The following is a 16,895-nucleotide window of genomic DNA, read 5'->3' as shown; positions in this document are numbered from 1 at the left end:
CAAGAGGAGATTGGGAATTATCATCGGTCTTCTCCAAGACTCATTATTATGGAGGCTCTCACTTTGATTTTAGAAGCACTCTGCTGCTGCTGCGCGTTCTTGTATGTCTCTAGGCCTGTGGTTTCCAACCTTTTTTTTGATAAAGAAACCTATGTGAAATTCTGCAGAACCCCAACCCTCTCTAATAGTGCGTCTGAAATCAGATGCATTGTAAGGAACCCAAACCCTCTCTAATAGCGCGTCTGAGATCAGATGCATTGTAAGGAACCCCAACCCTCTCTAATAGCGAGTCTGAGATCAGATGCATTGTAAGGAACCCCAACCCTCTCTAATAGCGCGTCTGAGATCAGATGCCTTGTAAGGAACCCCAACCCTCTCTAATAGTGTGTCTGAGATGAGATGCATTTTAAGGAACCCCAACCCTCTCTAATAGCGCGTCTGAGATCAGATGCCTTGTAAGGAACCCCAACCCTCTCTAATAGTGTGTCTGAGATGAGATGCATTTTAAGGAACCCCAACCCTCTCTAATAGTGTGTCTGAGATGAGATGCATTTTAAGGAACCCCAACCCTCTCTAATAGCGTGTCTGAGATCAGATGCATTGTAAGGAACCCCAACCCTCTCTAATAGTGCGTCTGAGATCCGATGCATTGTCACGAAACCCAACCCTCTCTAATAGCATGTCTGAGATCAGATGCATTGTAAGGAACCCCAACCCTCTCTAATAGCGCGTCTGAGATCAGATGCATTGTAAGGAACCCCAACCCTCTCTAATAGCGTGTCTGAGATCAGATGCATTGTAAGGAACCCCAACCCCCTCTAATAGCACGTATGAGTTCAGATGCATTGTAAGGAACCCCGACCTTCTCTAATAGCGCGTCGGAGATCAGATGCATTGTAAGGAACCCCAACCCTCTCTAATAGCGCGTCTGAGATCAGATGCATTGTAAGGAACCCCAACCCTCTCTAATAGCGCGCCTGAGATCAGATGCATTGTAAGGAACCCCAACCCTCTCTAATAGTGCGTCTGAGATCTGATGCATTGTAAGGAACCCCAACCCTCTCTAATAGCGCGCCTGAGATCAGATGCATTGTAAGGAACCCCAACCCTCTCTAATAGTGCGTCTGAGATCAGATGCATTGTAAGGAACCCCAACCCTCTCGAATGGCGCGTCTGAGATCAGATGCATTGTAAGGAACCCCAACCCTCTCTAATAGCGCGTCTGAGATCAGATGCATTGTAAGGAACCCCAACCCTCTCTAATAGCGCGCCTGAGATCAGATGCATTGTAAGGAACCCCAACCCTCTCTAATAGTGCGTCTGAGATCAGATGCATTGTAAGGAACCCCAACCCTCTCTAATAGCACGTTTGAGATCTGATGCATTGTAAGGAACCCCAACCCTCTTTATTAGCGCGTCTGAGAGCAGATGCATTGTAAGGAACCCCAACCCTATCTAATAGCGTGCCTGAGATCAGATGCATTGTAAGGAACCCCAACCCTCTCTAATAGCGCGTCTGAGATCTGATGCATTGTAAGGAACCCCAACCCTCTCTAATCGCGTGACTGAGATCAGAAGCATTGTAAGGAACCCCAACCCTCTCTAATAGCGCGTCTGAGATCAGATGCACTGTAAGGAACCCCAACCTTCTCTAATAGCGTGACTGAGATCAGATGCATTGTAAGGAACCCCAACCCTCTCTAATAGCGCATATGAGATCAGATGCATTGTAAATTCTTCTGTATTTGGTACGTTTCAAATGACCTGAGAATTGCAGGGAACACTTTAGAGATGCTCGCGGAACCCAGGTTGAAAAACACTGCGCTAGGCTTTGCTAATATGACAGAGGTGTAGTGGAAGAGCGGTACTGTTGCAGAACAGAGCTGTGTGTGGGAGAGACTGAAGCATGTTCTGAGTCTTACCGATGTCCGGGGCGCAGGAAACTGCTGGACTTGCAAAGAAGCATTCAGAAAAACATGCAGCGAAGACCGCATCACCGGGAGCAAAAGACCGCAAGAAATGTCAATGCAATGTCACCGTCATAACCACTGTCACATGCAAGGCAAGGAGGCTGGGAGAAATGCAGGCATGACTATCAGGGCACATTACTGCACCGACGCATGCAAGAGACTAAACTGCCATGCAGATACAACAGCCAACGCATGCATGAGACAACATAAGAACATAACAGCAAACGCCATAACCACTCAAACACGGGAGCTGCAAGAGACATGCCTGCAATATATCTAACATACTGTAATCCCCAACACATGCAAGAAACAAGACACAGTGCTGCCACGAGAAGCACCAATGCATGCAAGAGACAGTGCTGCAATGAGAAGCACCAATGCATGCAAGACATGAGGGAAAATGCTGCACACAGAAGTTATCACAACACTTGGCAGCAGCATTAATCAGCGCAACATTGTGACACATTGTACATATTAACTCTGTTTTACCAGCTAATTCTGCCAGGGTGCTGGTTATGCAGTACATATGACTGCATAGATCACTTATAATTATACTATGTATATGGTGACTAATGTAATCACTGTCTAGACACTCCTGTTGCTCGTGCATCAGCCAATCACCGGGCACACTCCATTCTACCCACAATGCATTGCGCTCTTAGCACACTGGTTCCACATGCCTCCTTTCCCCCCAGACAGCCTGCTTGGAGACGATGGATACATTCGACAGATGAGGGCGGGATAATTATAGCGTGCAGACCCCTTCTTCAGAGTGTACTGTTACCTATTAGCTGTCATCTCCTGTAAGAGCCGCCCTGCTCTCTCAGACAGCTGTGCTACGTGTTACCCTACCATGTCTGTCCTTTGTCCTCCACGTAACTGGCCCAACGGACCCCACACACCCAAGTGACCGGCAGCATCACTGTGACTCACTCACAATGTATGGGTGACCCATTAATCAGGACTGACCGGCTGCATCACTGTGACTGACCGGCTGCATCACTAGTCATGATTATACAAGACCATCAGCATCCCTAGGTCACTGGCGGGAGCCACTAAGTGTCACTCAATGTATATGACTGATCAGTGGACGGCAGTCTGGGTCACTTAGTAAATATAACTGACCAATGGTGTCAGTAAAGGTCACTCATGCATAGCACATGCATAGCACATGTATAACATGCACAGAACATGCATAGCACATGCATAGCACATGCATAACTTACTCTCTGTCTCACACAAGAAGGACAGCGACAAAAAAACAAGAGAAGATAATTAGAAAATGAAACAGAGGCAGGGAGCAGTGTAAGAGCGCTGGGTGTGGGGGGAGCAGTGTAAGAACGCTGGGTATGGGGGAGCAGTGTAAGAGCGCTGGGTGTGGGGGAGCAGTGTAAGAGCGCTGGGTGTGGGGGGAGCAGTGTAAGAGCGCTGGGTGTGGGGGGAGCAGTGTAAGAGCGCTGGGTGTGGGGGGAGCAGTGTAAGAGCGCTGGGTGTGGGGGGAGCAGTGTAAGAGCGCTGGGTGTGAGGGGAGCAGTGTAAGAGCGCTGGGTGTGGGGGAGCAGTGTAAGAGCGCTGGGTGCGGGGGGAGCAGTGTAAGAGCGCTGGGTGTGGGGGGAGCAGTGTAAGAGCGCTGGGTGTGGGGGGAGCAGTGTAAGAGCGCTGGGTGTGGGGGGAGCAGTGTAAGAGCGCTGGGTGTGGGGGGAGCAGTGTAAGAGCGCTGGGTGTAGGGGGAGCAGTGTAAGAGCGCTGGGTGTGGGGGGAGCAGTGTAAGAGCGCTGGGTGTGGGGGGAGCAGTGTAAGAGCGCTGGGTGTGGGGGGAGCAGTGTAAGAGCTCTCCACATAAAAAAAAAACTGTAAACACATTTGCACTCACCTTTTTTTGAGCAAAGCACTGAAGTCCAGTTCTCCGGCCTCATCTGCTCCATCTCCTCTGCAGAAAGAGGGAGAAGTTCAATGACGGGTAGAAAATTGTGTGTGTGTATGTTACGGATTTATCTTAAGAGGGAACTGGGTGGATATTTCAGGAGGCGTCTGGTCAGATTAATCGTAGATTAATTAATTCATCCCAGATATATATATATATGCAAATATAACTGTATGCTCATCTGCATGTCTAAGGCAGGTCTGCAACCCCGCCCTTTATATTTATATACACATACATACATATATATACACACATATACACACACACACACACACACACACACACACACACACACACACACACACACACACACACACACACACACACACACACACACACACACACACACACACACACACACACCAGGGGCTACCTGCTCATGGATTAACTCGTAAAAATATACACTGGGTGCCCTAAATAAACTGAAGGAACATACTGTTCATAGACTAGATGGATAGAACTGCAGGGGCACAGAGAAAATGTAGGGATATGAAGAAATTGCAGTGTGACATACACACAGTGCAGGAACACATAGAGATTACATAGGCACCTACATCAGGGACAGATATATATTTGGGTGACAAGAGTAACACGACTGCATGTGACAGAACGCAGGGCATATGGAGCAGTGAAGGTGTGTGTGTGTGCATTGAGGTGTGTGTGTCAGAACGCAGGGCACATGGAGCAGTGAGGGTGTACAGTGTGTGTGTGTGTGTGTGTGTGTGTGTGTGTGTGTGTGTGTGTGTGCGCGCGTGTGCGTGCATTGAACTGCGTGTGACAGAACGCAGGGCACATGGAGCACTGAAGGGGTGTGTGTGTGTGTGACAGAACGCAGGGCACATGGAGCAGGGAGGGTGTGTGTGTGTGTGTGTGACACAACGCAGGGCACATGGAGCAGTGAGGGTGTGTGACGACAGAGAGGAGTGACAGGGACCGGGTGTGTGGGGTGACAGGCACAGTGCTGTGCGCATTTGCAAGGTGACAGTGACACTTCTGTGGCACACAGGAAGTCTCCAGCACACACTGACCCAGAATGAAGTTGTGTTGAAAGTCTGAGGACAGGCGCAGAACTTTCACTGACAACTTGCAGACAGAAGTCATAAATTCTGGGCGTCCCATGTTTGCTCAGCAGCTTCCAGGCCTCCCAATGACACTGGGAAACATTCCTGCTGTGCTAATGAAACCAGCACCCAGCCTCTCCGGCCTCTCTGTGTCTCACTGCCCTTCTTACAACCGGACACCTTCCCTTAACCTCTCTCTGCCCTGAACCTCACTAGCCTTTTCTGTGTCTCCCACTTCCAGCTTCTTTTACCATGTTCTCTTTTGCTTCCATGCTGCTTTCACTCCCTCCCCCCCCCCCCCCCGCTCCCCCCACGGAGGTTTGGTAAAGTTAATCTTTCCTCCCAATAACTGCATATATCCAACAACCACATATAGAAATATTTCTATAAAACTTGTGCTGGTCTATTAATGGCCGCGCCATCACCTGCGAACTACTCTATATTTCTATTAATAACACCGTGGATGAGGGGCGGTTCAACTCCAGTCCTCAAGGGATGTCCCTGCTTCAGCACAGGTGGCTCAATCGGTGAAGTCAGAATGACTGAGCCCCTTGTGCTGAAGCAGGGATATCCCCAATACTTGGCCTTGGTTACTGGAGTTGGCTGCCCCTGTTCTAGATGTCACATGACCATGTATATTAACCCCTTACACGGGACATGATATTCTGTGCCATTTGTATCTTATACTTTGAATAAATTTATGTGGCATCACTTTTTATGCCATCTTGTATTATAACATTAAATAAAATGAACACAACGGTGTTAATGAATGGCGCTGATCCGGTTATCGCTATCCAGAACCAACATCTAAACTAAGAAACCCATTGCACGTTCTTACACTGGAGCTAAAATCACCCCAATCAGGTCCAATAAGAATAAGGATCCATAACAGGTATCACGTGAATAAGCTCAAAAGTGTGACTATAAGTCATATATTTATGACCGGCAGATACATACATAATGCTGTTTTCCCTGTGCTTCGGCCTGACTCCATTGGCACTGTATAGCGGGGATACGGACCACCCCACCCCCCTCACCCAGCCAAGTGCCAAAGCTCCATTGTAGGTTGGGTGCGGGATTCTCCATTACTATATAAGGAGGACAGTCATTGGGAGGTTTGGGGTTGTTTGTTGGAGCAAAGCCCAGCTACCTGCCAGCAGTGGATGTCCTCCGCCTCGCTCCGCCCATAACGCTCCTGGATGTTTGTCATAGATACAGGTTTTAGATGCATAACCCCTCGCTGCCCTCTTATCATTACAAGTTTCAATACCACGCGGTCTAAGTATTAAGGCAATTTCGGTGCAAAACTGGGGCATTTCTATCCTGCCCCTATGTATCAAAGTATTTTGCTCCAATTTTGGCCCATCTGCCCCAGCTTGCACCTTGGGGAGAGTCAGTAGGAGGAGTTGGGGGGAGTTACATGGTGCAGAGATTATAAAGAGATGTATCACATTCTGTGTCTCTGCCCCAGCTTGTACCTTGGGGAGAGTCAGTAGGAGGAGTTGGGGGGACTTACATGGTGCACAGATTATAATGAGATGTATCACATTCTGCGTCTCTGTCCCAGTTTGCACCTTGGGGAGAGTCAGTAGGAGGAGTTGGGGGGAGTTACATGGTGCACAGATTATAATGAGATGTATCACATTCTGCGTCTCTGCCCCAGCTTGCACCTTGGGGAGAGTCAGTAGGAGGAGTTGGGGGGAGTTACATGGTGCGCAGATTATAATGAGATGTATCACATTCTGCGTCTCTGCCCCAGCTTGCACCTTGGGGAGAGTCAGTAGGAGGGGTTGGGGGAGTTACATGGTGCACAGATTATAATGAGATATATCACATTCTGCGTCTCTGCCCCAGCTTGCACCTTGGTGGGAGTCAGTAGGAGGGGTTGGGGGGACTTACATGGTGCACAGATTATAATGAGATGTATCACATTCTGCATGTCTGCCCCAGCTTGCACCTTGGGGAGAGTCAGTGGGAGGAGGCGTTGGGGGAGTTACATGGTGCACAGATTATAATGAGATGTATCACATTCTGCGTCTCTGCCCCAGCTTGCACCTTGGGGAGAGTCAGTAGGAGGAGTTGGGGGGGAGTTACATGGTGCACAGATTATAATGAGATGTATCACATTCTGCGTCTCTGCCCCAGCATGCACCTTGGGAAGAGTCAGTAGGAGGAGTTGGGGGGAGTTACATGGTGCACAGATTATAATGAGATGTATCACATTCTGTGTCTCTACCCCAGCTTGCTCCTTGGGGAGAGTCAGTAGGAGAAGTTGGGGAGGAGTTACATGGGGCACAGATTATAATGAGATGTATCACATTCTGCGTCTCTGTCCCAGTTTGCACCTTGGGGAGAGTCAGTAGGAGGAGTTGGGGGAGTTACATGGTGCACAGATTATAATGAGATGTATCACATTCTGCGTCTGTCCTAGCTTGCACCTTGGGGAGTGTCAGTGGGAGGAGTTGGGGGAGTTACATGGTGCACAGATTATAATGAGATGTATCACATTCTGTGTCTCTGCCCCAGCTTGCACCTTGGGGAGTGTCAGTGGGAGGAGTTGGGGGGAGTTACATGGGGCACAGATTATAATGAGATGTATCACATTCTGCGTCTCTGCCCCAGCTTGCACCTTGGGGAGAGTCAGTAGGAGGAGTTGGGGGGGGGGGAGTTACATGGTGCACAGATTATAATGAGATGTATCACATTCTGCGTCTCTGCCCCAGCTTGCACCTTGGGGAGAGACAGTAGGAGGAGTTGGGGGAGTTACATGGTGCACAGATTATAATGAGATGTATCACATTCTGCGTCTCTGCCCCAGCTTGCACCTTGGGGAGTGTCAGTGGGAGGAGTTGGGGGAGTTACATGGTGCACAGATTATAATGAGATGTATCACATTCTGTGTCTCTTTCCCAGTTTGCACCTTGGGGAGAGTCAGTAGGAGGAGTTGGGGGAGGAGTTACATGGTGCACAGATTATAATGAGATGTATCACATTTGGCATCTCTGCCCCAGCTTGCTCCTTGGGGAGAGTCAGTAGGAGGAGTTGGGGGAGGAGTTACATGGTGCACAGATTATAATGAGATGTATCACATTCTGCGTCTCTGCCCCAGCTTGCACCTTGGGGAGAGTCAGTCAACTGCCACATCTGAAGTCTACAATGCTCCCCCAGATGTAAGAAACTGCCCTTACATATGCCACAGCTCTGCTCCCAAAAAAACAGAGCAGCGAGTCAACCCGAATTTCTACGTTGACACATAGACCCCCATGTGTCTTTCTTCAGCACTAAATCACTGCAGCAGAGGTGAAGTGTTCAGTAATGATCAAACACACACAACTCGACATCCATTCATCCATAACCCCCATACCCAAAGGGGAGAGGAGTTATATCCTAGACATCCTATTCCTTAGTTCTATCCATAATTAAAGTAGCATTTAATGTCCAGTAACCCAGAAAAATAAATGTGCACCAATACAAAGTCATGTTAGCCTGATTACACAGTCCCAATACACTGAAGCTTCTTCTAATTATAAAACAAAGCTGCAACACTGCACCCCCCCCCCCCCCCTTAATGACCTAGAGTCCCCTCCAAATACAGTGGTGCCCTTACTGCAGGGAATTACTATAATGTCATATCTTTTCCACATCCAACCACATCAGAAGACACACACGTGTTGAAGCTCGTGCTCCTGAGGAAGGGAGTCTTCTACATGCGTTGGATACTTACGTGCGTCTGAAAGCTGAGCGTATATCCAGATCCCCAGTGCTGGCCACCTCTGCAAAGACAAAAAAAAACACAGAGAGAGAAGAAGTGTGAAAGATCTCTGGGATCAGATGTCACGTAGGATCCATTGTACATGGAGGGGATCCCCTTATTTGAAGAAGTATTTGATGACTTATCTATGGTGAGTATTATATGGAGTTTACCATATATTATGTTATAACACTCTCGGCGTAGCCATGCTTGTCCTAGGATAGGGTTTGTCCAACTTCCAAACAATGAAGGAACAAATGTCCTGTGACAGTATGCAAAGTGGCCGTTCAGTTCGATAGTTACATAGTAGATGAGGTTGAAAAAAGACGTAGGTCCATCAAGTTCAACCTATGCTAAATTTAGAGAACAGATACTTTATCCTATATCTATACTAACTTATTGATCCAGAGGAAGGCAAACAAAAAACCCCAGTGTCATATCCTCCAATTATCTCATAAGGGGAAAAATAAATTCCTTCCTGACTCCTAGAATTGGCAATCGGATTACTCCCTGGATCAACATCCTTCCCATGTTTACTTATTTGGTATATCCCTGTATACTGTACCTTTCCCATCTAAAAAGATGTCCAACCTTTTTTGAACAAATCTATTGTATCTGCCATCACAGTCTCCATGGGTAATGAATTCCACATTTTAACTCCCCTTACTAGAACCCTTTCCTTTGTCCATCTCCTTTCCTCCAACCTTAAGGGATGGCCCTGAGTCCTTTGTACTGCCCGTGGGATGAATAGTTCTTTTGAAAGCTCCTTGTAATGTCCCCGAATATATTTGTATATAGTTATCATATCCCCTCTTAGATGCCTCTTTTCTAATGTAAATAAATCTAATTTAGCTAGCCTCTCCTCATAAGTTAGATTGTCCATCCCCTTTATTAATTTGGTGGCTCTTCTCTGCACTCTCTCTAGTTCCATAATGTATTTTCTTAGGATTGGTGCCCAAAATTGTACTCCATACTCAAGGTGTGGTCTTACTAATGCTTTGTAAAGGGGCATAATTATGTTTACTTCCCTTCCATCCATTGCCCGTTTGATGCAAGATAAGATCTTGTTTGCCTTTGCAGCTACTGCATAACATTGGGCACTATTGCTAAGCCTGCTGTCTACAAGCACTCCTAAATCCTTCTCCATCAAGGATTCCCCCAATGTATCCCCATTTAATTTGTAAGTCGCCTTTTCATTCTTGCATCCCAAATGCATAACCTTACATTTATCTGTAGTAAGCCTCATCTGCCATGTACCTGCCCACGTTTCCAGTCTCTCCAAGTCCTACTGGAGAGAAATTACATCCTGCTCTGATTATATTACCTTACACAATTTAGTATCATCAGCAAAGATGGAGACTTTGCTCTCGATTGAGAATTGGTTAATGTGTGTGCATTACCTTTGTTCCTTGTTTTATCTTCGCCCTACTCCATGTGCATTCGTCCCACTCCCTCATCCACCTCCATTGTGCCTTCCTAACTTTCTGCCCATCTTGTGCCCACTCTGCCCAGCTGTCTTCTCTACTCTGCTGTACCTCTCTATAGTGTGTCATCTTTATATGCTTTTCATACTTGTTTACTAGAAATTGCACGTGGAATGAAGGGACAGCAGCTCCTCCTGCCACGCAGAGAGGCTCGGTAACAGGTCAATGCTAATTGGCAGTCAGGGAACTACGTATCTCTAATACCAGCCCGCGGTTTGCACACCTTGCACATTCAGGTTGAAGTTGCAGCTGTCGAACTTATCCTTGGTGGACACTTCACACCTGTAGCCTCCTATGTAGTCGGTTTTCGCCTTGATTATATGGATCTCAAAGGTGTAAACCTGGAACAGAACAGAAATACAACAAGACGGGAGGAGTGTGAGGGATGGAGGGGGGCACAGAGATATGGAGGGGGGCACAGAGATAAGTAAAGGAGCAACACAGGAGCACGGGTTAGTTTTAAAGCTGCAGACCAAGCAATATCCTACGTGTGTGTGTTTTAATAAATCAGTTCTGTACTATGAGAAAATACTTGTAGAATTTTTTTTACACCACCGTAAATTACATGTTTAATGTAGTATAATGTAACAAGCATTTTTTGTTTCTATAGCAACCATTTGCAAAGTCACATCCCCTTCCTCTTCTGAAACAAGCTCTGACACACCCCTTTTTGAGCCTTGCCCTCTCTCTAGCAGTGCCCCAATTGTATCTAGTGACTGCCTGGTCACATGATCTTCCCCACAGAACTTTGCATCTTTGGTCCTCTTCTGCTGCACTAACAGCCATTTAGTGAACCCCCGGGCCGAATCTTCGCCGATCAACCGGCAACTTAGCTAATTACTTATCACTGTGTGGATTGTATTAATGCGCATATTAAATAAACAATTTTTTTTTTTTTTTTTAAACAGCAGCTTGGACGGCTGCTTTAAAGTGATGGATTAGTATAATAATTAGTAATAAGAAATGCACCCGAGATCTCACCCTAGTATTATTCCGAGTTTGGTTCTTTTAGTTTTTCAGTTTTGTAGATGGTTAGAAAATAACCCCCATGGAGTGTAAGTGACCCAGGCCGGATATGAACCCCCAAGCTTGTATATCCAAGAACCCACCCCAGTATAGCATGCACCCTGCTCCTTAGAAAGGCCAAGGGCAGCTCTCATCACCTTGCTATTACGGTCGTAGGCTTCCTGGAGCTGGAGGTGCTTCCCCACTTTGCTGGACAGGTCCATCCATTTTCCTTTAAACCATTTCACCACCGGCTTTTTCAGGATATTGGCGCCCACCACTTTGGCCGTGAACGTGATGTTTTCACCTGTGGTTTCAAAAGACCAAGTAAAGGGTGTAAGATACATCCGTGGCCACGCGGATACATCCGTGGCCACGCGGATACATCCGTGGCCACGCGGACGCGGCGGGGCAGTTTTTATACCTTCCTGTCTTGACCACATTAGTTCTATTATTTGTAGAGATCTCCAGATTTGGTGAAAGCGGTGACGGAGCAATCTGGGGTGAATGCACGGAAGGTTCCCAGGATCCTATCCCTGGGGTCAGAGACAGTTACATTGCGAGGCATAGGGTGTTATTCACTAAACTGCTGTAGTGCTGATTGGGACACTATGGCAGTATAATGAATAAGCCTCATAATAAGACAGGGGTCTGCTCTTGTCTGCTGAAGCATACACCTTCAAGTATATGTAGCCAGGTCCTCCGTTACCACCCCTTCTTACCCTGGTGCTAGTGGGAGCTGCCGGGGCGGCCGTGGCGCCGGGGACTCCCGGAGGTATTGGCTCAGGGCGCCGCCATGTTATGCGCGATTCGCGCATGCGCAGTAGCGCGATAGTTGCGGCGGCCCCTACAGATAGAGTTGCGCATGCTCAGTGATACAGGGGAGGTGGCCATTTTAGATAGGAGCATCCCTAGCGGCGGCCATTACCAGGGAAGGCTCTGTGTGGGACTACAAGTCCCATGAGCCTCAGGGAGTTGGGATACCAGGTGGTCACAGCAGCCAATGGGGTTGTCAGAACTCTCTGCTCTCTGATTCTGAAACATTCCGCGCGCTGGAGAAAACAGGCAGTTGGTGACAGTTGGTGCTGGGAGGCAAAGGGAGAGGAGGTGCATAGTGGAGGTGGTCAGTGACCCACTGCATAGGCCAGAATATTCCCCCAGGCCCCAGCGCAGGCCCTGAGTCACCACCAGCTTGTGGTACTGCAGGGAACAGCCCTAGATAGGGACTTTACCATTTACTGATAGTAGCAGTCATGGACACAGCATCTTCCTGAGCTACAAGGTGATCTGTAGTTTGGGATCAGACTGCATTGCGGAGTCAAGCCTCGTGAGAGACCTCCCTGACAGTGAGGAACTACTTGTGAGAGACGACGCTGGATCTGCGGATCCTTTTCGAAGTATCAGCGACCGGGTGCTGGAGCGCCCGGCAGGTATTATTATAAAGTGCACCAACACCGGTACCTACAGGCGCTGATCCCGCCTTGGGGGGGGGGGGGGGTGGATTTCTTGGGGACACTAAAGGTTAAGTGACCAAGGGACTGGTCCCGTACATTGGACATGGTGTGGGGTGCACACGGTGGTGGGGAAGGGACACTTGCACAGTGGGTGCACTCTGAACTACTGGTATACAGCTATATCATTCTTATATGTGTATATGTCATTCAAGGTTATAACTGCCATATAAGTGTGTATGTTCGCTAATGTTATTTCATGCATATGTGTTATTAGGACCAAAGTATATATATATAGTAAACTGTTACATATACTTGTGGGTTGTTATTATTGTTCTTGTCCAGGGGAATCTCACAGCTAGGGGATCCTGGGCAAGTGGAGGCGCTGCCATTTACTATTGTAGCCCCAGGCTCCCAGTTAACGGAGGCTCAGATCTCGGTGAGCCAGCAGGTATATACAGCATCAGTAGCCTGTCTAGTCAGCAGGAAAGAGGGTTACATATACACATGTGTTCTAATACACAGATCAACACAGACATGTGCAATCTCATACAAATATCAATAGAGATCATTGTGATCAAACACACGCGGCTGCAGGTTTAAACTGAAGTGCACATACATATTTCTGCTTAAACATATACATAGGGGCCTATGCAGAGAGCAGCGCTATTTCGAAATTCGCCATTTTTTGGAGATAATCGCGCAGAAAACAGCAGAAAATGGAGATTTCCGAAAAATGCGCCAATTTTTCTTTTCTATTTGTAAAACTCGCCTCGCGGCTGGCGAAAACCTCAATCTCGCCAGTTTTACAAATATCCTAATGCAGAGAGCCGCGAACGGCATCTAGCGGCTGGTCGCGCCAATAAAATGGCGCTATTGTCTCCTTTTTCCCTCGCCAGAAAAAATTGGCAAGAAGCGGCCGCTCGCGGCCATTGCAAAGGGAAAAAAAAAGGCGCGAATTTGTTTTTACAAGTTTCTGAAGCGCGCATCGCGCCAATTTAAACTCGCCAGACGCATCCATGTTAAACATAGCAGAATTCGCACTTTTCTGCATATGGAGAATAAAACTCTCCAAAAAAGATTCTTTTTAATAAATTCGCCATTTTTCAAATTCGCTGCTCTCTGCATAGGCCCCATAGTATGATACTGACCAACAGTGACATCTCCATCCTTTGGTCTCTCCAGAAATAGCCCAACATCATCCTTAGGGGCTTCTGGCTGAGCTGCAGGGGCTGAGGAGTTAAAAACAAAAAGGTCATCTTCACTCTGATCCTGAAACCCCTTAATTAATCTCCTTAACCCCCCAACATCTTTAGAACGTGTCAACTAGTCTGGGAGATGCCAGCTCTCTCATCTGAAGATATGGATATCCATTATACGGCAAGTTAATGTCTATTTACCATCAGAGGTTTGGAGTTCTTTCTTCTCTGTGCCAGCAGTGGGGGCAGAGCAGTCAGGGGCAGGAAGGGCTGAGGTTTCAGGGGCAGAAGAAGGCGTGTTATCCAGGGCAGAAGCCGCAGGAGCATCCTCAGATTTTTCTAAAGAAAAATGGCACATAAGAAATGTCACAGATCCACTTCAACTAAACTGGGTCGGGCTGCTGCCAAAAAATCTTAATTGCTTCTGTGGAAGAGGAATGTGCTACATACATGTACAATATATACACGTTACCCACTGCTGCATTGTTACATGCCTGTGTGCTGCTTACACGCAGCAGAGGAACTACCTGATTGTCCCAGATACACAGCTGTATGTTACGTACAGTATGTCTACCATACAAACACGCTACCGACCTATACCAGTTCCACTTATACTAGGTGCATTCCCCTGTGCAAGCTGTATAACGTGGTGATGTGTGCCGGACACTCACCTTGTTCTTTCACCTTCAGCTCAAACTTGACCTTGGAGGTCCCAGCAATGGCTGCATAAACCACTTCATCTTCTTTGCTGGCACTGCTGATGGTCAGTGAGTGCTTGGTGCCATCAGACGTGACGCTAAACTTGTCACTGGGGCTGATGTCAGTGCCATTTTTTTGCCACTTCACCTTAATGTCAGATTGTTCTGTCTCTGCCTGGAAGATGGCTGTGCCACCCACCTGAACGTCGGCAGACTTGGGCTTCTTGGTGAAGGCTGAGGCTGTAGGGCAGCAGAGAGCAGATTGGAGCTTATATAGAGTAGCAGAAAGCAGACAGGAGACTCCAAAGAGTGTATTATCCCAGAGAGAACCAGGCGGCGAGGGTACAGTAAATGCAAAAGAGAGAGCTCTGGGGGAATGATAGTGGGTTGAAACAGGCCACAGAGCTCAGTCTATCTTCTAAAGAGTTGATGCAAAAAAAAGTACTGCGGCCAGTCAAGGAAGAGCCACAAATTCCTTCCTCGTTCCCAGATTTAATCAAACGATGAAGAAGGTCAAACCAAGATCTGTCAAGTGCAAGTGCCCTTACTGTCCAGAACCTCAGAATAATATCACTTATATGAACTGACAGAAAAGCTCAATGTTCCTTTTCCTATGTTACAATTATTAAAATAATAATAATAATTGTGCCATTATGGTGTCATTTGTATCCCACTGATACTTTGTCACTAGTTGTGCGTCAATGAGAGTACACAATCACTGTCATATTTTTGTACACGCACAGGCATACAAAATCCCCACTCCTACTTCCTGGATCAGCTTGGGAATTCTTCACAAATATCATTAGGAACATTATGCACTTATTCCTACTTGTGTTACTTTTCTCTGTCCTAAGTCTTGCCTCTGTTAAGCTGTGGGTGCCCTGGCTTGCTGTAGAAAAATACAGTACATTATACATATATAGAAAGAGAGAGAATATTTTTAGATGGATAGAATGAATGCTCATTCTCTAAGACCAATACAGCTACCCCGGTTGAGAGGTAGGAAATGTCATGGTCCATTATTATTAAACTGGCTTCTCTCTTCCACTGAGCGAAATCCTATTTCCGCCCCAACTTGAAAGTCATCTGAAGGTGATTCTCCAACTCATTCCACCTCCGTCCAAAGCAAGTCCAATAGGGAATATATTATACTGGCATAATCCCTCTCTAGGCACCCTCCCCAGTCATTTTCTCTTTCATCCACTTTTCCATCTTTCCCTTGTTTTTCCCACCTTCACCCCTCCCCCCCTCCTCTCACCTCCCCCCCACTTGTTCCTAGTACCTGTTTTCTTGGCCGGCTCGGGCATCCTAGCTCAGCCTGATGATTGAGGTTCTCGCAAGAAGTCTTCCAGCAGCGGTAGCTCCAGACCAGTGTGAGGTTGGCACTGAAATGAAGCTGCAGGATTTTACAGACCCCTTAAAGAAAGACAGATAGGAAGGAGCCGTCTCTGCTCCACCCCCCCCCCCCCCCTCACACTCTCTCCTGTTGTCACTCGGTCCTGTCACCTCAACAGCAGACCTCACTTGACAGGATATCTCAGCTGGGATAAATATAGCCAAGCTGCCAGTGACCTGTTGTTTGCCCTCTGGCCCGGCTGCCTTTGTACTGTTTCACAGTACTGCCCGCTATGCCACTCATTGCTCCAGCTATGTCTGTCTTTACTGCCCCTTCTGCTGGCTCCCACAGGCTCTGCTGCCACTGCCACGGATGGTTCTGCTCCCATTGTGCAGTCCAGACCTTCACAATTTCAGGCCTCACATATTGCTGAAGTGGCCCCCGATGAAAGCTATTGTCACTATGTAACTACCATCAAACACACGTGTAGTGCACATGTCAGCACATACACACATACCAGAAATACAACTCCTTACCTCGGACTCTGAACGCAGCATCTATACCTTCTTCGGACTAATCACAAACCTCTACACTCATGGCCTACTCATTAAACTCCAATAAGTGCTCTTCCGAGGCGAAAACGGGCAATTTCGCACTGATTTGCCTCTTGCCGTATTCATTAAACCCTTATCGCCGGGGTGGGCAACTCCAGTCCTCAAGGGCCACCAACAGGTCAGGTTTTCAGGATATCCCTGCTTCAGGACAGGTGGCTCAGTCGAAGGCTGCACCACCTGTGCTGAAGCAGGGATATCTTGAAAACCTGAGCTGTTGGTGGCCCTTGAGGACTGGAATTGGAAAACCCTGGCTTATTGCATGTCCAAATCGAAAATATGTGTTTTTGACGCGATTTTCTTCCGGCTGTAAAATTCCGTGCAGTGTACAGTATTAATTTTGTATGTAAATGAGGCAAACTCAAAATGACATATCCACCCCCATGTAAAGTACAAGTTACTTTA

At 47.4% G+C, this 16,895-nt stretch overlaps 1 protein-coding gene across 1 annotated transcript in view; it reads right to left on the bottom strand.

Moving 5' to 3' along the window:
* The window catches only part of MYBPC3 (myosin binding protein C3), a 79,537-nt gene extending 63,561 nt beyond the window's left edge, over window positions 1–15,976 (bottom strand). The window contains exons 1-10 of the mRNA XM_075567479.1: window positions 15,826–15,976; window positions 14,517–14,783; window positions 14,047–14,184; window positions 13,798–13,878; window positions 11,354–11,502; window positions 10,414–10,531; window positions 8,680–8,728; window positions 6,106–6,150; window positions 3,844–3,900; window positions 1,923–1,946 (exon numbers count right to left, since the gene is read on the bottom strand). Of these exons, the coding sequence (XP_075423594.1) occupies window positions 1,923–1,946; window positions 3,844–3,900; window positions 6,106–6,150; window positions 8,680–8,728; window positions 10,414–10,531; window positions 11,354–11,502; window positions 13,798–13,878; window positions 14,047–14,184; window positions 14,517–14,783; window positions 15,826–15,850 (953 nt within the window). The 5' untranslated portion in view covers window positions 15,851–15,976. The remainder of the gene's footprint in view (window positions 1–1,922; window positions 1,947–3,843; window positions 3,901–6,105; window positions 6,151–8,679; window positions 8,729–10,413; window positions 10,532–11,353; window positions 11,503–13,797; window positions 13,879–14,046; window positions 14,185–14,516; window positions 14,784–15,825) is intronic.
* Window positions 15,977–16,895: the final 919 nt, after the last annotated feature.

This window comes from Ascaphus truei, chromosome 12, assembly GCF_040206685.1.
Source record: "Ascaphus truei isolate aAscTru1 chromosome 12, aAscTru1.hap1, whole genome shotgun sequence".
Taxonomy (NCBI): Eukaryota; Metazoa; Chordata; class Amphibia; order Anura; family Ascaphidae; genus Ascaphus; species Ascaphus truei.
This window is presented reverse-complemented; position numbering and strand designations above follow the sequence as displayed.